Below are 23,131 nucleotides of genomic sequence, written 5' to 3'. Positions count from 1 at the left end.
TGTCACAGGTGCCACTTTCAGACTTCCTCTATTTCCTCTAACGCAATTATAACTATGTGCACTTATAAAGAATACCTGACTCCCTGAAATATGAGACCTACATGATTTCCAAGAGGTCGACTTTAGAATTCCAGCGAGTCTAATGTTGTTGTTGATAAATATGCAGCAAATATAATAAATAAATTATCGGCAGATATGAAGAAAAAAAACGTAAGTTTTTGCTTCGAAGTAGTACAACGTCGATATTTTTAAATGATAATTACAATAATAGTGATCAGTAACATCGGGCAGGTTTGGAATTTTGAATTACAGAGTATAATGCAGGAGCTATGTAAATATTTTTACTGTCTAAAACTTCGTTAGCTATAATGCTGATATGTTTTATATTTTGAACTGCTAAGACAACCACACAAACCGTGGTACGATATGTGTTCTCAGGCCCGTGTGTGCGGTTCATTTATATGTTTTCATCCGTTGCTTTGGATTTATAGAGGTCAAAGGTTGTATATTTTAAGCTCCGTTATTAATTACGGTGAGCTTTGACGAATGAACGTTACAAGTATTGATAATAATATAAGGTGTGTGTAACCTGACTCCTCGTCGATGAGGGTGATATATAAGGATAGGGCGAGGTAAGGGTATATAAAGTTGTTATATGAGGTTTGTGTTGTCATGACGTTAACTACCTTACGTAATTACATAATTACATAATGGATGAGGGCGATATATAAGGACAGGGCGAGGTAAGGGTATATAAGGTTGTTATATGAGGTTTATGTTGTCGTCACGCTAACTAGCTTACATAATTGGCTAGATCATTAGATGATCGTGTTTTAGATACATGTTTCTATATTTTATTAATATGCAATTAAAATTTCTTATTTACATTATATACATTATTCTTACTAAATATGATATCGGAAAATCTCGTCGAATTAAAAAAAAAATAGTTTACAACTCTAAAAGTGAATTGTCGCTGTTAACGCAACACTTTAATTAAAGTAAACATTAGAATAGTTAAAAAAAAATAAAGTGCTATATGTTATAATATATTATGTACTTTTAATTCTTTTTGTTGTTGATAATTTCAGAAGAAATCAAAATAAGTATTTATAGACTATTTATTTACATTATTTAACAATATTAAACTAACAATAGTTGTTATTGAATTACAGTACCCACACGATGAAGAAAATTTTATACGTGTGCGGGAAATTCAGGCAACGGAAAATCTAGATTTTATAATAGCATTGCAGAAGTGCAACTCCATTCAACTTTGTGGTGTTTCTGGAGTTTACAAAATTGCTTGTTCTGTTGATGCAGTAGATTATTTAGATTTTTACTAGAATATTTACTAGATTTATATTTGAATTGATCTGAGTTCTCTGTAATATGTTTAGTTTTAAGTTTTAGTGAAAAGCTTTTCGGTAACACATACATATAATCCGCAATTTCTACAAAAGTTAATCCATGGGACAAAAAAAAATTATATCCAAGAAAGTAATCTTAGGCCGCTAGATGGCAGGATTGCTTGTGTAAAAAACCTAAAATTCTTTACACGTGTATTTTTTTTTCTTTGTCAAAACACAGTTTTCTTATCTTAGGGCTTGTAAGGCTGCAACAATGTTGATGTTTAAGTGTAGTATTAATTAGTGATGTGAAATATCGAGAAATAATGTTAAATAAAGTATTTAGTCTATGGCCGTAGTTTTAGTACGCATGCGTGGCTAGCGCAGTGCCGTCCAAGTGAGTTGGGACGCGACTGAGGGCGGACACGCTTGCCTCCACTTCAATTGATTCCCGACATAGCTCACGAGACTCGTACACACGCGACCTAAGCGGCGAAGAACTCGCCATGCAGCCGCCTCCTAGGAAGGTAAGTCCACTTTAATTTACCACTTAAAAATAAAATATAAATTCTATTAAACTTTAAAAAAAACTAAACACCAACAATGCGTGTGTCAACTACTGAAAGAATTTCACTTTTGTTTCGTGCGTGCCGCTAACAATATTATATAATAGAAGGCATGCCTGTGTATGTTTGTTGTGAACGGTTCCGAGCGTTAGATGTGGGGTGATTTTTTTTAGTTAGCAAATATCCGTGTACTTTTCGTTGGCACATTTTCAAAATACCATTAGGACGATACAATATATTTTATTGTGTATTTGTATTTTTGTATTATAATTGTTTATTCCGATTTTCTTATTCGTTTACTATGGAAAGAAATAGGGCTGTATTATAAAAGCCTTGACATAAACGACGTGTGATTCTCATCCTACAATGCAGACACCGAAGCGACAGAATTTATCAGAGCTCGTAGGCTCACCGCTACCGTAGTCACTCTACATATTGGCAGCCAAGTTTTATACACAACATAAAATTAGTTGAGTAATATGTAGTAGAGCAAATAATAAATTAGAAAGATTGCGCTTCGTACTAAAAACATTTAATGTTCAGGTAGAAGAAAAACATTTAGTAATCGGGAAATACGGGATCGAGCTTTTTTTTTAATTGTTAATAACTATTCATAACGATAAAGACGTCAAGAAAAAGATCGCATGGGAAACAACTCATATTTGTAATGAAATTATGCAAGGTAAGTAAATGATTTGAAAAAAATAGTGTCATCGCTTTTTGGTATAACGACGGGTTTAATGTTTTTGGTATCTCTCCGTGTCACAAGGAATATGATATCGGAGCAACAGAATAGCGTGTATTTTTTGTAAATTACTTTTATTTGTAGCATTAAGTGAGTTATCCTAAAATATAAAGAACTGGATGTAAAAAAATCGATAAAAAATTTGGACATATTGCGGAACTCAATCCATAACTTGCAGGAAAATATGAAGCGACATGTCAAAAATAAGTAGGTATGTCAAATTTATCTTTTTATATTGCTCCAGGTCCAGGTATAGTCTCATGATTCATCTGATGTAAAGCGCAATTAAAACTAATTTGACAGCTTAATCAAGCGCGAGCTTAGGCTGTAAAAGTAGTTTTGATTATGTCTTCTTCTTCTTCTATTTTGTCGTTTCCTCATTACTGAGGGTCGTGACCACCTTGGTCCAGTTTTTGCACCAGCTTCCTCCAATGTTGCCTGCATTCGACCTGCTTAATGGCGCCCGGGACGCTGGTGTTTGTGGCCTCCTTGATAATGTCCGTCCACCGGGTTGGCAATCTTCCTCGACTTCTCTTTCCTTCCACGTGACCTACAACTATTATTTTTTCCAAGTTCTCAGGATTTTGTCGGGCCACGTGTTCGAAGTACGTAAGGAGACGCTGCGTACAGATTGTAGATAGACGGGTCTTGACGTTTAGCTCCTCGAGAATTGACACATTTGTCTGCGCTCCGTCCATGATACGCCCAACATTTTGCGCCAACACCACGTTTCAAATGCGTCAATTCTCTATCGGGTACGGGTCTTGAGGGTCCACGTCTCAGAAGCGTACAAGAATATGGAGAAGATAAGGGTTTTCATGAGCTTTATTTTAGTTTGATTATGTCTACTATTAGCAAAAACCTAGTAAAATCATATTAAGTGGCTACCGAATGCCAATAGACAACTTCATCCACCGATAAAAAATTTAATACGTTTTACCTGGTGGTAGGACCTCTTGTGAGTCCGCGCGGGTGGGTACCACCGCCCTGCCTATTTTTTTCCGTGAAGCAGTAATGCGTTTCGGTTTGAAGGGTGGGACAGCTGTTGTAACTATACTGAGACCTTAGAACTTATTTCTCAAGGTGGGTGGCGCATTTACGTTGTGAATGTCTATGGGCTCCAGTAACCACTTAACACCAGGTGGGCTGTGAGCTCGTCCACCCATCTAAGCAATAAAAAATAAATAAATAAAAATGGGAAAATATAGTTTCGCCTACATTAACTGTGATTTAAAAAATGGCGAGTAAGCAAGATATGTAATTTTATACATGTCTGGCTACTCGAATTCCATTCTAAAACTAATTGTCTAGGAAAAACTATACTGCGAGGGATTGATAACATTCGAAACGGACTATAAATATGATGTTTCCTCTTCATTGGCAGTCAGCAACATCAATTACTGTACTTAATTTATATGAATATGAAGCATATTGTGTCGGTTATTCTATAGCATGTAATATTTATATATAATAATATATCTACAAGCTTGCTTCCAGAGAAGTCAAAATCGGCGAGTCCTGTGATTATCTATCGGCTTCTACAATCAATCTACTGAACATACAAAAATAATTTATAAAATTTTGTAGTTGGGGTAAAGTTTAATAAATTATGACTGCTTTTTACTTTTGTTATTTATTGATGTTAGATTCATTTAATTTCGTAAAAACTGAATAAAGAATTACAACTTTATTACCCGATATCTTATTTATAAAGCGGCTTACGGAAATTAATGTAAATATCTAAGCAACGAATAATTAATGTGGTCGCTCAAAACGATTTGGTCGGTTCTTAGTATTTTTCCAAAGAGAGTATTGGGATCACTTTCAATATGAATAATTTATAAAGAAGGTCTCAATAGAAAATATACAGATATTAGAAATGAAGGTAGTCTAAACGATTCACGAGAAAGAATTACCTAAATTATAATTTTCACGGGTTTTGATTTTTACAACACGTTAATGATACATAGTAGGAGCCTTCGTGAGATTGTGTTTAGTGGGTATTATATAAGAAAAATCTGGCTGCGCAATTTTAATAGCACGTCTTCTTTAGGCTGCGACGACTTCGTAGTGAACTGGGTGATGTCAATGTTGGATTGACTATTACATATTGTAAACTAATAGTATATGATGGTTAAAAAGATAATTCGACGCTTGAAAGGCAAACGTGACTAAGCGACAATAACTGCTTTGTACATAAATGATAGGCAATAAACCATATTCGATGCGCAAAAAATATATATTTCTAGGTCTATTAAAATCATTTCAATCCTACAGCTAGATTCGTTAAAATATAATTTTTTTCAGGTATTTCAACTTTAAATTAGTCTACTGTAAAGTTCACGCATTGTCGCTTAGTCACGTTTGCCTTTTAAGCGTCGATATTAAAAATAAAGCATAGTAAGCTGAAACTGAAATACGCTTAATAAAACAACTATTCAAAAAGTTGATTTAGAATTCGATTAGTATCGATTCCGGTGGATAGCTTCAATACTCTGATAAAAATAACATGATACTTTCGCTAATTTTGATTCCAACGAGATTCCAACTATTCTGGGCAGTTTTAAAGATACTTCAGTTTTAACCAGTGTTAAGTGCAATAGTGATGTGTGGCAAAAAAAAACATTCTCTTACAACATAAAAACAGAAAAGCAATATTACGCGGAATATTGTTTTTTTTTTTTTTTTGTTTTTTTTTATTGGCCGTGTAGGCAGACAAACATACGGCCCACCTGATGGTGAGTGGTTACCGTCGCCCATGGACTTCAGCAATGCCAGGGGCGGATCCAAGCCGCTGCCTACCGCACATTGGTTTAATATCCATGTACTTTGTTAAAAGTAAAAAAGTTCCACGTTACCGACCGATTTTTAACGATACGTTATTCATCTATTTACTCGGAAAACAGAGTGATACATGGACACAGGAAAATCGGCCTTTCGCTAGAGATAAGCCTAAGCGATATTTTGTGTTCGAGTCGGAACACTAATCACTAAAACTCGAAACTTTTTATCGTTTCAATTCGGTCAGCTTACTGTTGATGTTTTCACTAATTAGAATACTAAACTCTTTACGTACATCATCGTTTAAGCAATTGGATTCCTTGAAATTTTATAAGAGTTTTTTAATAGAAGTTTTATTACACACCTTCTGTTTAATCCTTTAAAACGAATAAGCCTTAAAGTTTATAAAATGATTCTGTAATTATATTATATTACATTTAAATGTATAATATTCCGTGACCCAAAGGTGATAGTGCTCTAGAGAATTATGTTTTTTTTAATTTCACACACCAAAGGACAATGCCCAAAAGTGGGCCAACTTTATGTCAAAACTATTTGTACTTGAAAAACTATGCCTTATTTTTTCACGTTGTTTAGTTTATGTATCAACATTTCTTTCAACCTGGCATTGTTTTCCAAAAAAAAAATTACTTATTGATAACATCCCAACACTATCCATGCCATAGTTTTTAAATCGCCAATAGGCAAAGGGCTTAGCACATACAGCCTTATAGCAAACCTATATGCTGTCAAACGAAAGAGTTGTTTGTGACTTGAACAAAAAATTAAAAAACAAATAGCTAATGCTTATAATTCACAGGCTTCTTAGTTTATTTTTGTTCAATTCAATATTTATTGTAATAATAATTATTACTTAAAACCATGAATTATTTAATATTTTTAGGTATTAATGATTCCATTAGTAAAAATATCAATGGCCTACCATTACTCTATTCTTATTATATATGATCAGAGAGTTTTGGCAGCAACCCGAGTGAAGCGTCACTTGAATTTTTATTTTAATGTTTTTTTAATAGTTAATTGTGTAATTTGTATTATTTGTATTTGTAATATTGTGTATAAAAGGTCTGCGCAAGCTCATGCTCAGTCAATGTGGTATTCGTCGAGTTGACGTCAAAACTCCCAAAAAGCAATAAAAAGAGATACACCGGCTTTTTATTGACATAAAAATATATATAACTTCGATAGACTAGGCTGTATAGGCTACGCTCTTTTCCTGCTTGTTGGTGAATTTAAAAACAGCAACAACAATATCGTTGCCGGCTTCCGGATTTTCATTTCATTTTATTATTATTATGAGGATATAATAATAATAAAATGTACGTAAGGGCTTATTTCTAGCAACATTAACCACAATTAACTTATTTAATACTGTAAATAATTATGAGAGCGATTATTGATTTCGAAGAAAACAATTAACAACTTAATTTTAGCTGCAGAAAAAAACAGATTTCTCTTAAGCCTGGGTGAGAATATAAAAATCGTTTTCTGAATATGAAACGATATTTCTTTGTCTATCAAATTAAGTTAAAACCATCATGACAGGACAACTTTTTTTAGGGGCCCAAACGCCCATAGAAAATGGGCATTGTCCTTTACTAATGTAACTAATGCGATTCAACTGAACAATTTTGAAATGGTACATAACTTAATAATGACTACACATTCATTGAAATACAAAAACTACATGTGGCTAAAAATTTTTAAATCGATTTCAATTTGAAAATACGTGAATTAAACAATAAGACCTTTAAAACAAAACGACTGATAAATCGGTAAACGAACACAAAAATACATTTATACAGTCAAATATGTTCTTGAGTGGATAACGCGAATTGATAAACGTAGTACAGTCTGCTTAGTGCGAGCTTTTTAACGTGCTCGATCGCGAAAAAGTTAACTCAAATTTGTATGCAGCTAGAACAGCGCCCCTAGCGGCAAGCGTAGGCAAACGTTCCAACTCCATACAAATTTGAGTTAGCTTTTACGCGATCGAGAACGTTAAAAAACTCGGACTAAGCACACCGGAGGCTTTCAAGCTCGATGGAGTAACGATATCTGCAGGGTGGCTGGCCAGTGCTGGGTGAGACAAACCAAGGATATCAGTGATGAGATCTCAGTGAAGAGAGACTCAGTGATGTGCAATTAGAGAATCTTATGTCCAGCTATGGACTGCTACAGGCTGATGAAGTTTTTTTTTTTATTGCTTAGATGGATGGACGAGCTCACAGCCTACCTGATGTTAAGTGGTTACTGGAGCCCATAGACATCTACAACGTAAATGCGCCACCCACCTCGAGATATAAGTTCTAAGGTCTCACTATAGTTATAACGGCTACCCCACCCTTCGAACCGAAACACATTACTGCTTCACGGCGGAAATAGGCGGGGTGGTGATACCTACCCGTGCGGACTCCCAAGAGGTCCTACCACCAGTGATTACGCAAATTATAATTTTGCGGGTTTGGTTTTTATTACACGATGTTATTCCTTCATCGTGGAAGTCAATCGTGAACATTAGTTGAGTACGTATTTCATTAGAAAAATTGGTACCCGCCGGCGGGATTCGAACACCGGTGCATCGCGTCATACGAATGCACCGGACGTCTTATCCTTTAGGCCACGACGACTTCTAAGATAATGAAAAATAGTCGTTTTGAAGTCGATAAAATCAATTAAAAATGTAAGCTTTATACAGAACCAAAACACTTAAAACGGATCTATTGGTTTCCGCGATTTATTCCCATCAGAGACTTTGCTGAATGATGCCGAAAATTTAGCGAGAAAATTCTTCATTTTGATTTTATATTAATGAAATACAGATTTTATTCAAATAACTGAAAAGGAATGTAAACGTTGATCACAAGCACGACCGGAGTGATTTGTAATTTTAATCTCCTGTACAAGATAACATTACGCGAATCTGGTTTTGGTTTGATAAATATTTGATTCAATATCTGTGAACGGCTTCAATATTTTCTTTTAGTAAAGTATTAAGATTGCTCTGATTAATGGGTTTAATCACAATCGTGCGTGTCACAAGTAATACAGCTCTGAACAAAGACCTCCCCCATATTATTTGTTATACATATTATATTATTATAGTGACTTTGGACGATGCGGCCCGCATTTCGATTCCTGTGGACTTTGCCAAGTCATCTGTGTTTAAATGTCTTTATAATAATTTGTCATGATTTAATCACGCGTTTATTATTTACATTATAATATTATTTCTGATTTTTTTAAATATATTCAGTAGGTATATTTTTATATATTTTTATCTCGACCGGGTATCCGTAAATGGATTCCCCAGCGTTAAAAAAAAAAAAAGGTATATTTTTATGACCGTGATTCGAAAGTCGATGAAAATATTTTTTTGGCGTGAATTTGTTGTGGAGCTCATAGATACAACGTAAATGCCGCTTGATACGTGAGGTAGAATTATTGAGTATTAGGGTCAATTATATGATTGCAAAATGATTTAGTGCAATCTTATTGGTTATTAATTTTCCGTTTCTCCGCTCCACTGCCACGCTCCACTCCGGTGGAAAGGTACCCTTACGGCTGTCTAACCATTCAAAACGGAATGCCTGTTGAGGAGGAAAAGACGCTTTATAAAGCCGTTTTCTTTTTCTGTCGACAATCTAAATATACAAGTCGTTATGAACATTTGACAAGCCTTCTCGATTGGTTTCTGAGAACGTCGCGACGGCGTCGACGTCGGCATGCCCGTCTCCTGTCTGACCTTGTTCTGGTCTCCTACATTCGTTTTATTACGTACCAACCGACCTTCTTGATCATTTCCATGTTATTTACTAAAGCGCTCTGTTTTACGTGTAAGTCATAAGTTTTAATAAGTCGGTTTAATAAGCAAGTTAGTTATTTAAAGACTTCTTAGTCAGCATTAGTAATTATGAAGTATGTAAATTATTTAAAATGTAAATTTTTTCTTTATTTTGCGTAGTCGGCATTAGTAATTATGAAGTATCTAAATAATTGAAAAAGTTACGAAACTTTTCTTTATGTTGCGTTCATTTTTACGTGGAAACGTAGCGAGCAATTTGATTATACCATTCTCGTACCTACGTAACTTTTTGTAATTCATAAACGTAATAAATAACATTCAGCTGTAAACGAAAAATTCACAATACGTATCTGCGTAGTTAACTATGCACGGACTAGCTTTGCTTTAACCAAAAGGTTTCTCATTGGAGAGTTGACGTTTGGTCACTTGTCACACGCAGTCGCATCAGTACGAAAAATCAATGGCTTTGAGCCCCTCTGTTACTGAATACCGGACCTTTAAAAAAAGTACTTTTGCTCGTTTTTTTTTGTTACTTTATTCCATTCTGAAAGAGTTTTTCGATTATGAGTCTTACCAAGTGGTTAATCTAGTAAAAATTGATATGTTTTAGGACTACGAGAACAAAAATAAATTTTACACAATGTTTTTTAACAACCTAATAATGTAATAATCACTTTAGTTTATTGTCGAAGCGTGAATGTCAGATTGCAGAACCAGCTCAATACAATGCGTCGCCACAACGTAACTCGGCAACTACTCAATAATTTCCAATTTGATCTCAATGAGTCGCCCAGTGCTGTTCCCCTTTTGATCGAAGCTGAACTTAAATAGCCGCATACCGTTGGAAAACGTTTTTCGTTGCTAGACGTATTCTCTATTATTTTATTATTAAGATAAAATGGATTAGGAATTATAATTTTATCGAAAGTTTTTGATAATGGAGTACTCGACTCTGTTACATCAAAGCATTCGTTTTTTTTGTGATTTTTGAACAATGATGACATTTATTATAAAGTAACTTAAAGATGAAACGATATTTAAGTCTAAATGAACCAAACACTAGCTGGTAGATATCTATTAAAGGTTACACGTACTAGCCTTTTAAGCATCACGTTTTAGGATTGTAATTTACTGACACACGCACACATTACGCAATTTTTGTTTTAAAATAATTTGGAATTTCTTATACTCGTACAATGATAATCTCGCAACTCGAAAAAAGTATTTATTTATAATAATTTATCTTGGACACGTCTCGAGATGATTTTAACACCATTGAAACCTATACTTTGGCTGCTGCTAGCATTAGAACTAGTAATATCGAACAGCTTCGTCAAGACGTGACCAGGTTGACGAAGGTGGAGTTGGTAAAGCACAGTCGTACTCTTCGTAGAGCTAATTTCCATGCGCGGCATGCGGAGCCACTAAGCTAACACTGCATGCGCTTTTAATGTGAGTGTCATGACATACATATTCAATTGCATTAGTGTCCTACCCTTCAAACTGAAATTGTTTACGGCAGATATAGGTAAAAATTTAAACTAGATTGATGAAATACTCAATTTATTTTATCTATATAGGTAAAATCTACTTGGATTGTTTTTATGGACACAAACTTGTTACAGGAGTAAGTGTTTTGTGAATTGAAGTAAAAAATAGTATTGATAATTTCACACATAAAAAAAAGCAGATTTTATAAAGAAGCAAAATTCTATAAAGTGACAAACAAACCACGACCTAGTTACTTCACTTAAGCATCGCATAATTAGGCTAAAATCTTACGATATTATTAATTAGTAATTTGTAGCAATGTTCAATCGAGATGATGGTATAATAGCCCATTCACACGATACGCGGCCTTGTTTCTGGTAAATACAGAACATAGATCACATATTATCTATAATTAGTTGGTAAGTTATTAATTGATTGGTTTATAGCCACACATCGGGATGATATCGTCATACAAAACTGCTTTAATAGCTGTAAATAGGCGGATTACATGTAGGTAATTATTAAATTAAGTTGCAAATGTATTTTACTTTATTCTCTTTGTGTTAGGTAATTACTCGTAGAAACTACCGAAATTATTCTGTAAAATGCCTTTTACTTCACTATCGTGGGAAGGTACCGACCTTGGTGGCAAACTAGAGTCCTTAGAGACATCACAAAGTGACTGTGTTTCCTACTCTTAACAGGAACGATGGTGGCCATCGCCACTCACCTGAACCAACATTATGCCGTATCACAACTAAAAAGGATACGAAATAGTTTGGGAAGGAGGAAAGAATAGAACATTTTTAACCGTAGAAAGATTGATGACACTCTTTTTCTACCTAGATATTCATCCCTCGTGGTGGTGGGGTGAGCTATCTCCATTTTTCTTTTCCATTTCGCTCTGTCTTCGAAGTTATCGTCAGTAACATTGGATTCCCCCTTGTTCTTCAGGACTACATCTTTCCATCTTGTCTTGAGTCTGCCTTTAGTTCTCCGACCGGATTCTACGACTATACTGGTGTATACTTATTTATTAGATATCCTTGGATATGTTTCTGAAAATAACTCAAACTAATTTTAAAGTATAAGAAAATCAATTTATCTAACAATCTGAGTTAGTGATTTGTTGTTTGTTAATGCTTAACAAACATTTTTGTAATTACAAGTGGGAAACGCTATCAGAACACACTGTGACTATCATTGAATGTTTTAAATGTGTCTATTTGTCGAAACGACTCGAACGCCATAAGTCTGCCGGTTAAGCTGTTTTGCTGTTCAAAATTTTAAGATGAACTATCATTATCAGTTCAATGCCATTAATCGTAAAATGAAAACAATAAAAAAAAATTCTTAGAGACAATGTCCGTTTCAAATCGTAACCTAGGACACTAAAATGGATTTAAATGTTTGCAGAAATTGCGCAATTTCAATAATTTCCTAATTAAATTCTTGTTGTTCAGTATAAAGGAACGATTTATTCTGTAAATAATAAAAGATCTAATGATGGATAAATTACGAACGTAATCTTTAAATTGAGTCATTTAACTAATTACGTGCAATCGATATGAAATTGCTTTGTTAAGTGTTTCTTCGCGTTACGCCTCATTTCGCACATTTATATTTCTGATACGTTTTTAATCGTGTGCTAAATTTAAGAAAAGTTTGATATTCCAGTAAATAGGAATAAGTACATAATATATTAATGGAAATACATAAGAACAAAAAAAACCGTTGGTCTCTTTAGCTTTTTAATTAAATACATTTTGTCTTCTGCCATGACGCGTGACAACGACAACATGAGTGCGATCGAAATTAAAGTCACAGATTAATTGAACGTCTACAGCAGAGTCAGAATTCATAAATTCAATCTTCAATATTAGAAGGGTGAACGATAAGAGAATTAAAAAAAAAACTTCAAAAATTCCAAGACGGCTGCGACAAATGCAATTTTCAGACTCAACTATCAGCAAAGTGGTACAATTACGCTCCATTAGGAATTCCTATTTCCTTTCGTGAAGTCATAATCTCATCTCCCGAGGTGCCCAATGGGAGCAGCGGTGCTGCATCTCGTTTCATTCATTTTATCACCGCTAAGAAACGATAGCTAGTTTGGTTTACTACTTTGAAATTCTTCACTCGGCCAATTCTATCTCGGCCAAACTTTGGCTTCATAGTTTAATATTAAAGTTTAGTACGTTTTATAGTCTAAATATATTAATAAAGTTCATAAATAAAGTTTTTTTTTTTTTTTTTTTTTTTTTATTGCCTTTGTAGGCAGACGGGCATACGGCCCACCTGATGGTGAGTGGCTACCGTCGCCCATGGACTTCAGCAATGCCAGGGGCAGAGCCAAGCCGCTGCCTACCAAATAATAATAAAGTACTTTATTTTTTGTTAAATGATGCGTTGTTGTCAAATTGTTCAACTTATTTCGAAGCGAATTTAAAGATATGCAGTTTCGTTGAAAAACGTTTGTTTAAATGCGTCTTTTTGTTGAGTAAAATTAACAAATTTCTGATTTTTTGTTTAGTACTTCTTGAGATAGTAGTTGTTTTTTTACTTTATTCTTCTTTGATATGTTTTATTATTCTTTTCTATGTTTATGTTAACAGTTATTTAATTGCTTCAGGGTAAAATCACGCGAAAATTTTTAGAGATTGACATTTAGGATTTATATTGTCGATACGTTTCTTCTTTCTCCATATTTCCGATTGATATTAATTATTTTTTCAAATGACTACTAATGTTCGAAACTTGAAATTTTAAATAAATTGAACAGTATATTTGTTTAAATTTTATAGAATATACAGTAAAAATCCTTGGATTGAATCAAATCAAATCAAATCAAATAAAAAAAAAATATTCAACATAAATGAAAGTACATACTTGTTGAACGTCAAAAGAACTACATTGACTATTAAAAATATAACAAAGGGTCAACATCATCATGTTGAAATTTAATTCATATCTGTTTATAATAAATAATATGTCTATATACATATCGCCGGGTGAAAGGCTATTTAGTTTAAGCGACTTTTTTGCAACTTTAGAGGAGAGACATTTAAAGTTTAAAATTTGGAAAAAAACAATATCATGACAACAAAACTTCTTCAGATATTTGACAGGAGTAAACTTATTTGGAGTTCAATTAAAAGCATCGAATTTTTTATGTTAATACCAAATAAAACGCAAATTTTAATTACAAAGTTAAATGTAGCGTATTAACAAAAAGGTCACCCTTCGATATGTATAAATACATACATGAACCTCAGACGTCCGTGACTATAAAAACACTAAAGTATTGGAGAAACGTCCGAAATAACAGGGTAACAATAAAGGCGATGAGACGAGATCAAAACGTAAAAGTAATTCTAATCGTGTTAATTAAATAATAATTTAACGTAATAATAATTTAACTCGCTAAAACCGAAGATAAATACTGAATATAGTTTTTCATGCGATCAAAGAGAAAGTTAGACACATCATTATTTTGGTGCGCATAAAATTACTTTATTTAATCACCGCATTATTTTAAATCAAACATAGATTTGTTTATTTGTAAAGTGAAACATGTCTATTCTTCTTTTTCGCTACCTTATCCCACTAGTGGGGTCGGTACAGCTAATTTTTCTCTTCCATTCTCTTCTATCAGCCGTCATCGCAACACTCACTCCTCTGTCTCTCATATCGTCATTCACACACTCCATCCATGACTTCTTCGTTCGACCTCTTCCCCCTCTACCTTACACTGCCATTTCCATACATCTCCTAGTCTCATGCGTCTTCTCTCTACTAATCACATATCCATACCACGCTAACCGTCCACTCACATGTAAAGTGAAATATGTAACTAATCAATTTATTAGATTTAAAAAAAGTATTATCCTTATTTCTAGCACTGCTTATTTTTAATACATATTTTTATTTATTTATCTTTCAATAAATAATCCTCAAAACATTACCGTTAACGTCAAGGGAACGATCTAAATTGGGGTCCTATGTTTTGTTACTATGAAAATCGTAATATTTGGAGATAACATTTAAAGGCTAGGGTTCAAGACCATTATTGTTCTCGTTTTAGTTACATTGTGTTAGTTGCGTCCGTTTCGGTTGATATTTCTTTTATTTTTCTTATTTGTTTGACTAAATAAAAAACAAGAAACTCCATTAACTATACTTATTACTGGCGTGTTCCATTTTCGATAAAAGTACGGTGTGAAATATTGTGAGGATATTTATAGTAAAACAAAAAAAAAAAAAAAGGATTTTTATAGTAGTAAAAACCATGTTGTATAGAGTACAAATGAAAATATGTGCATGTGCAAAAGTACATTCATTGTATTTTGGTAGGATTTCACGGAGATTTCTTAAATTATAGCAAATGGACAGAAGAAACAGTCTTTCAGATATATGTCTAAGCAGATGTAGATATACATAACGTAGGTAGTTGAGAGGACATGTTGCATCAAACCCGCATAACATGGGATGAGGCCACAAAGAAGATGCAGCTTCTAGACCCATTTTGTGACAACCCCATGTTACTGCTGGCTCCTTTTAAACTGAAAAACATAATAGCTTTGTAGCATACGTAGTCAAGTTGTGGTACCTATAACCAATCCATAAACAATCAGTAATAGCTAGTAAATTGTTACATTAATTTATTTCTCGATCGAGGAAGTCGTTCGTAACCACGTGTTTTATATACACCAGATTGAATACATAAAACTTACAAAATTTTCAGGCATATGAGGCTATTACAATTTTTCTCTTCCGGGTTCTGAACAAATTTTAACAATAAACATTAATCAAATATCAATACAGCTAACAAAAGCAAAGTTAGATTATTAGTTTTATCTTGAACGTGATTTCGTATTTTGAAATCACTCACATATGTATTCGTTCATGTTTATTTTGAATATCAGAACGAAATCCTGGTGTCGCTAAAGGGTGATTTGGGCTTGAAATCGAAATCTTCAGTGCGAACGATAGATATGTTTCATTAAGACATTAATTGCGAATATCACAAATGTTATCTAGGTATGCTGTAGGCCATTTCAGATTATTCGAAGTACATAGTTTGTGCCAAAATATCATATTTTTGTACAGCTTTCAAATAGACATATTTTTTTAGAACATATTTTTTTATAACCTAGACATTATCAAGCTTCTCAGGTGCAAGCAATCAGGTGCTTTAGTAAGATTGGTATAATAAAGGTCTTATTCGTAAACGCATGAAAAAGGCCAATTGACTTAATACGAATACTCGAATAATTAATTTAGTGTCGACGTGTAGTGATTTGAGAGTATGCTAAATATTTAAATCTTACCTACGCCATTATTATGTGTATAGCAATGGCGTAGGTAAGATTTAAAAAGTTGATTAATTCCGTTTCTGTTGCGGCCTGACAATAAGCCGCGCAGATCTGGGAGGGACGCTACGACCGACTGTCGGCGATTAGGACCGAATGTCAACGAGCGATAAATTTAGACTTGCCATAAATCGAGCGTCCGTACCAGCTAGTATTGTAAAAATATTATTTCCAATAAAGTACAAGAAATATAATACAATACAATTGACTACCTATTATTTTATTATTACATTACTATTTTACTGGTGGTAGTACCTCTTAAGCGTCCGCGCGGGTAGTTACCATCACCTGCCTATTTCTGCCGTGAAGCAGTAATCCGTTTCGATTTGAAGGGTGGGGCAGCCGTTGTAACTATACTTGAGACTTTAGAACTTATATCTCAGGGTGGGTGGTGCACTTACAATGTAAATGTCTATGGGCTCCAGTAACCACTTAACACCAGGTGGGCTGTGAGCTCGTCCACCCAACTAAGCAATAAAAAAAATCTATAGAAACTAAAAACAGTTTCGTTGGGTTAAATATTGACTAAAAATATGTTTACGTTTTGTTCAAAAATCCGATGTTCGAATTGAAAAATAAATGAAGCGTAATGAAAAGGCTAAATCTAATGAATAAAGAAATGTTGAAGCGGTCAAAGGCGTCATCACAAATCGAATATATTTAAAAGATATCGGAGACCAGGCCGGGAGGACATCGATAAAGTATTACGTGCAGTTATATTATAGCTACGTATATTTGAATGGTTTCGGCCTGAGACTTAATCCTGTCAAACAGTTGAAAAAAGACATTCTGACAATTCCGATTTCGTCTGGAACATTTTGATCTTCTTTACTTATCGAAGACCAATGTTTTAGTGCGACACATTCATTTTTATTTAAACTATCGCTCAATGATCAAAATTCGATAGCAATGACACGTGAAGATAAAATTTCATTTCATATATAAATTTTTCGGTTTTGTTTTATGGATGCATTTTAAAAAAATACTATGATTGCTGAAAAAAAAGATAAAGCAACTATAGTTGCTGCTACCAAAAAAAATTGTTTACCAAACCGCGGAAAAAATTGTGTTTCATTTCCATCGTTTTTGTCTATTTATATACAAAAATATTTACATGGGTACAGAGTTCGACTTTACTCAGTTTATCTATTTAAACAAATTTTCGTTTCTATTATTGTAAACTAATATAATTTTGAAGAAAAAAATAACTCTGCAGAATTAACAGTGAACTCATTTTGCAATCCGCAAATTTCCCACAACGTGCAGTGACACTAATCCAGTCGTGCATACCATTTCATATCAGTAACTTAGGTAAACCGCAGCTGTGGGGTGAAGGCCAATCAAAGTCACACACAGAGCTAGCCACTCCGCCGTCATTACGCTACCGTACTTCAATCAACGCGCTTTCAGTCACAGCAACTGACAGAGAGATAGGTGCGATGCATCATTGAACGCTCTGCTCCACGTATCGAGTGATGCCATTATAGATGGCAGGCGATGTAGTTCCATCAGATGGGATTAGTCGTTTTGTGCTCTCTCTCGTTGCACTCAACTCGATGGCACACCGATTGCACTAGTAATGGGGTGGAAGTAGTCCGTTATGGACAGGTAACGAGTTATCCGAATAACCTATAATCTCTAGCCCTAGAGCACTGGGTTATGTGCATTTTAGTTCAATGACGTATTCATATTGTTTTCGTAGCTAATTCTAATGCACGTTTTAATAATGTATATTTATAATATGCTGAGTTCTGTGGGCTGATAGATAGATGAATAGATAGATAGACAGATAATAGTACTCGTAATTGAATATAGTTAATTTTCTCAAATTAATCAATTAAATATTATACAAAATAAATAAACATAATTAATTCAATCATGTTAAATTTCGGTAGATAAGCATAGTTTTGATGGCAATGCCAGCAGAATCAGACACGTGTATTCGAAACGAAAAATCCTAATCAAGTACTTTCAGAATTGTCTAAGAACTTTATCAATATTAATAATTGCCGGTCTAATGGATTTTAAATTAGTTCAGATCGGTATGTAAGGACTTTTTGGCGGGAACGCGAGGAGTGAAGTTGTGTGATTTGTTTTATTTTGTCTATTTAGTGTTTCTTCAGGTTTAAATGTGTAATAACGGTGGCTTATTAACTGTTTAATATCTGTGAAAGTGCACAAATGTGGGAAAAGGAAACAAAGCCGCTGGACGTCACTTATCGGGATCCTCCAAAAAGTCCAATAAAAAAGTCTCAGTAGATGACCACCATTTTACTGGGATTATATTATTATTTCATCCCATATTTTCCCATATTTCATCTCATTTCATTTGATTTCATCCCAGTTGATTTATGTCTCAAATTAATCATCTTCATTTCATTTCATAATTTTTCATAAAAATAAGAAAATAAATTAAATTAAGACATGACTTAAAGGTCTTAGTTACCTGGTCATAAAATCCCTTAAATAAGATCGGTATGTTGTGTCGCTTAATCCATGTCATGTTGTACATTTTAAATTCGTATGTATCGTAAAACAGGTTTTATCGAAAATTTAAAGCACCAAGTAACACGAGTTCAGAACGAAGGTACTACATATTTACGAGAGCATGGTGTAATTAGATTTCTCAGAAATGTTGTACCTCAAGGGGCCAATTGTACTTTAAATACAAAATGTTTTTCTCGTGCCGCGATACTTTTCCGAGAAATATTTATAAGGTTTGACAGTTTATTTCACAATGTTAAAACAATACATTAAATATTGGGTAACTCTTCTGAGAATTCTTCTCTTTTCCAAAAAAATCATTCAGAAGAACTTTTAAAAAAAATATATTGAAAAGAAAATTCCTTATCTTAAAAATTTCATCGAAGAAACGTTTGAGGTTTTTACTTGGTTAGCATGTATTTTTTGTGATAATTTCTCAAACAAAAAAAAATATTTTTTTTTCGAAGTAAATACTACCTTAAATAATATTTGTCATTATTATTAGTTATTACGTACAGCGGCTTAGGCTCTGTAGAGTTCACCGTTAGTATCGAAAACCACCTATTAAAGAAAAACCACGTGTGGCACTCGGGGACTACCGCGTTAAAGCTATTGCATAGCATTTTTTTATCAACTTATGCAATAATAATTGAATATTAAAACAATAATAAAATAAGACGACGCTATATTTATAAACATTAACAAAAGCAAAACATTAACTGTCCCCTTCACACTCATAAGCTAGACCGTGCGAGAGAGAGATGGGCAGACTTTTCACGCATGCAGAGCGACGTCACGCCGCACAGTGGGTCGATACTGTGATTTTAGTGACTTAGGGACCAACTTTGTTTTTTTATATATTTTTTTATGTAGATAGGTAGAGCTCGTTAATCTCAATAATAATTGTTTTGGGCAAAAATTACAAAAACTTTATAGTTTGGTCAGAAAAATGTGTTTTGTGATTTTTTTGTATGGAGCGGGTCACATTAAATTAAATTCCTGCTAAGTACCGCGAGGTCCCGCTTTGAAACTTTATTTTCCTTAAACCTTGTCTAGTCTACTATCATTTGATGCTATGAACATGTGCATAAAGTTGCAACTCTGCCAAATAAATGGATCGAAAAAAATTAATAAATACATAGAATAAAAACCTTTATATTTTTTTTCGTAAGTGCTTTTAAATTAAATTTGATATGGATTAGTAAGTAAAAGCACGTAATGATACTCATAATTACATAATACCTAACAACAATACATTTAGTAGGTCTCTAATTAAGCAATCTCTCTAATTATTAAGATAGTTAACATTATTTAATGAGGATAATTAGTTAAGTAGCCATTACTGGGTAGTAGAAAATATAGTAAACATTTGTTTGTCTCTGGAAGTATAAAGTGACCATGTTTATTATATACTAACTAGTGTTCGTTTATTCGTACTACTACTAACATCTCGTGATTGTCGTTGTGATCTTGCTGTTTCCGTTATAATTGATAATTTTGTTAACAATTTAGGATTATTTATGATTTTAAGAGAGCAACTACAGTCGCTGTCTGATAATAAAAACCTCTTTCAATTCCTACAAAATCAAATAAACGTGACCGAAGAGAAAAATGTTGAGCTCCAAAAATTCAGTACGCAATTTTGTTCAAATATAAGTGCAATATGGAAACGAAGTAGTCGCATGTTAGCACAGTTTATAAGAAAAAAATGTGATTGGTTAGAATGTGCAATAAACTGGCCTGAAGGAATGATACCTGAAGCTATCAACACTGCACATGAAAGGCTCGAGATTTCTAATACTGAAGATGTTGAAAATGTACCACCCTCAAATGTACTACAGAAGCCTCGACATCTATTTTTGCACCTCGAAAACCTTTTGAAGAATTGGGATCCAGGCAAAAACGAAGACGCATTGAAAAAATTTACCAATCGCTTTCGTTATCCCCGGATGAAATGAAAACTACTACAATTACTAGTTTGAGAAACACTAGAAATGAAGATGTAGGAGAAATAATGAACCACTTGTCAAATCACCCCGAAGATCTAGAAAAAGTTAATGAGTATTTAATTACAAGTAAAGTGAAAAGTAGTACATATTCTCCCGATAAGGCAATATTAGTTTCACTTAAATTAAGTGGCAGTATATAAACCTAAGAGAAGCAGCAAGTGAAAATGGGTCTGATTTATACCCTTCTTAATATAAAATTAAGCAAGAAAAGACCAAATGTTATCCAGGGAAAGACGAGGTAATTATTACTAAAGAAGGAGCTGCTATTAAAATGCAAGCATTACTAAACTTGGCGCTATATAGGCTTTTAGATGTGATTACTTCGGATTTGGACTCTGCAAGAGAGCTACTGCTTATAAGCAAATAGGCTTTGATAGAGCCCCAGGTCAAAGTAATTATAAACAAAAAACTGAAACAGAGTTTGATGATTCATCTATTTTCATGGTCAGTCTAGTTCCTATAAGGCTTCAGAAATTTGATGGAACAATTGTTTGGGAAAACGACCTCATCAACTTTTTATTGCCGTCCAATAATGTTTAAATTTACAAAAGAAACGCAGTCAACAGTGACAATTATAAAAGCTAGCATAACAGAAGAAATAGAAAGACTTCAGCCATCAAAAATCAAACAAGTTGAAGTTAAGCATCAATTGCACATGATGATGATGGACAGCAAAATAACCTCATATTTTTCAGAAACATTTTCTGCTGTCTGTGATATTTGCAAAGCAAAACCGTCAGAGTTTTTTGGAGTGACTTGCTTATCAAAGAGAAAATAATGAAGAAATATTCCAGTATGGAATGCCATCTTTACATGCCTGGATAAGATGCATGGAGTGCTTACTTCATATCGGTAAATATAATTTTATTACTTCACAATTTTTTCATCATATGTAGTTTCCTGTGAGATTATTTTTTATATGACACTTTTTTGTTTGCGTCTTATCGTTTGGACTTCAAGAAATGGGGTTGCAAGGGGGATGACAAAGAAAAAATATCAATCAGAAAGAGCGCTATACAGCAAGCGTTTAAAAAGGAATGCGGTTTACTTATAGATGTTGTCAAGCAAGGAGTAGGAACAACCAATGATGACAATACTGCCAGAAGATTTTTCAGGGATGCAGAAGAAACAGCCCGCATAACAGGAATACGTAAAGATTTAATAGAGAGGCTTCACGTGATTCTTCACTCTGTTGCATCTGGAGAGCGCGTTTCCAAATTTTCGGAATTTTTTTGATATACTGCAGAATTGTATGTTAATGTATATCCCTGGTATTATATATGCCTTCCAGTATCCATAAATTGTTAGCACATGGCAGTGATATATAATAATGAAGAACTTTGGTGCCATTCGTATAGGTAAACTCTCGGAAGAAGCAGCGGAAGCTCGCAATAAAGATTTTCGGAAATATACAGAGAGATGTTATTCAAGAATGAGAAGTAGAACGTCGACTAATGAGGATATTTTACACAATCTTCTTTCGTCTTCTGACCCAAAGATCGAAAGATGAAACAAAATATATAATATTTAGAGAGATTGCATAATTAGAGACCTACTAAATGTATTGTTGTTAGGTATTATGTAATTATGGGTATCATTACGTGCTTTTACTTACTAATCCATATCAAATTTAACTTAAAAGCACTTACGAAAAAAAATATAAAGGTTTTTATTCTATGTATTTATTAATTTTTTTCGATCCATTTATTTGGCAGAGTTGCAACTTTATGCACATGTTCATAGCATCAAATGATAGTAGACTAGACAAGGTATAAGGAAAATAAAGTTTCAAAGCGGGACCTCGCGGTACTTAGCAGGAATTTAATTTAATGTGACCCGCTCCATACAAAAAAATCACAAAACACATTTTTCTGACCAAACTATAAAGTTTTTGTAATTTTTGCCCAAAACAATTATTATTGAGATTAACGAGCTCTATCTATCTACATAAAAAAAAATATAAAAAAACAAAGTTGGTCCCTAAGTCACTAAAATCATAGAATCGACCCACTGTGCGCCGCGCGCTTATTCACAAACACTACACAAGCGCAACGTGTGAATGTGTTGAACGTGAACTACATGGTAGGTGGAGTGGGGGTGTTAGGTTTTGTTTTCGTTACGGAATTTCTTGATTCGGTCGCTGCGCTCAAAGCCCACGATAAAAGCTATGCAATAGCTTAAAACAAATACCGTTTCAATTAAAAGAATTACCAGCGTATAAATTTTTTACATTCAATGAAATTGAATTGAATGCGTTCGGATATCGAAATTAAACAAAAATATTGTAATATGTTGCGACCGGGCCGTAGCAATTGTCTGCTAACAAAAAATAATCGCTTTTCTTTTCACTTGTAAGTCTTAATGTCAATTTCATTTTGAAGTCATTAGGGTAAATCTAGACTTTATTACTACGGATTACGAAATACACCATATTCATAAAATCCTCTACTCTCTGTTCAATGCCATACTGAATAAGACCGACAAGCCAGACGGGATTTTTTATGTTTG

General features: G+C 33.7%; 1 protein-coding gene across 4 annotated transcripts in view; it reads left to right on the top strand.

The window, feature by feature from the left end:
- Positions 1-1,716: 1,716 nt before the first annotated feature.
- nwk (FCH and double SH3 domains nervous wreck) overlaps positions 1,717-23,131 on the top strand; it is a 94,757-nt gene continuing 73,342 nt past the window's right edge. For all 4 annotated transcript variants that reach the window (XM_028179895.2, XM_089727639.1, XM_089727651.1 and 1 more), the window contains exon 1: positions 1,717-1,876. In XM_028179895.2, the coding sequence (XP_028035696.2) occupies positions 1,856-1,876 (21 nt within the window). In that variant the 5' untranslated portion in view covers positions 1,717-1,855. The remainder of the gene's footprint in view (positions 1,877-23,131) is intronic.

Source organism: Bombyx mandarina, chromosome 01 (assembly GCF_030267445.1).
Source record: "Bombyx mandarina strain Sakado chromosome 01, ASM3026744v2".
Taxonomy (NCBI): domain Eukaryota; kingdom Metazoa; phylum Arthropoda; class Insecta; order Lepidoptera; family Bombycidae; genus Bombyx; species Bombyx mandarina.
The sequence above is the reverse complement of the archived record's forward strand: the minus strand, read 5'-3'. Positions and strand labels throughout refer to the sequence as shown.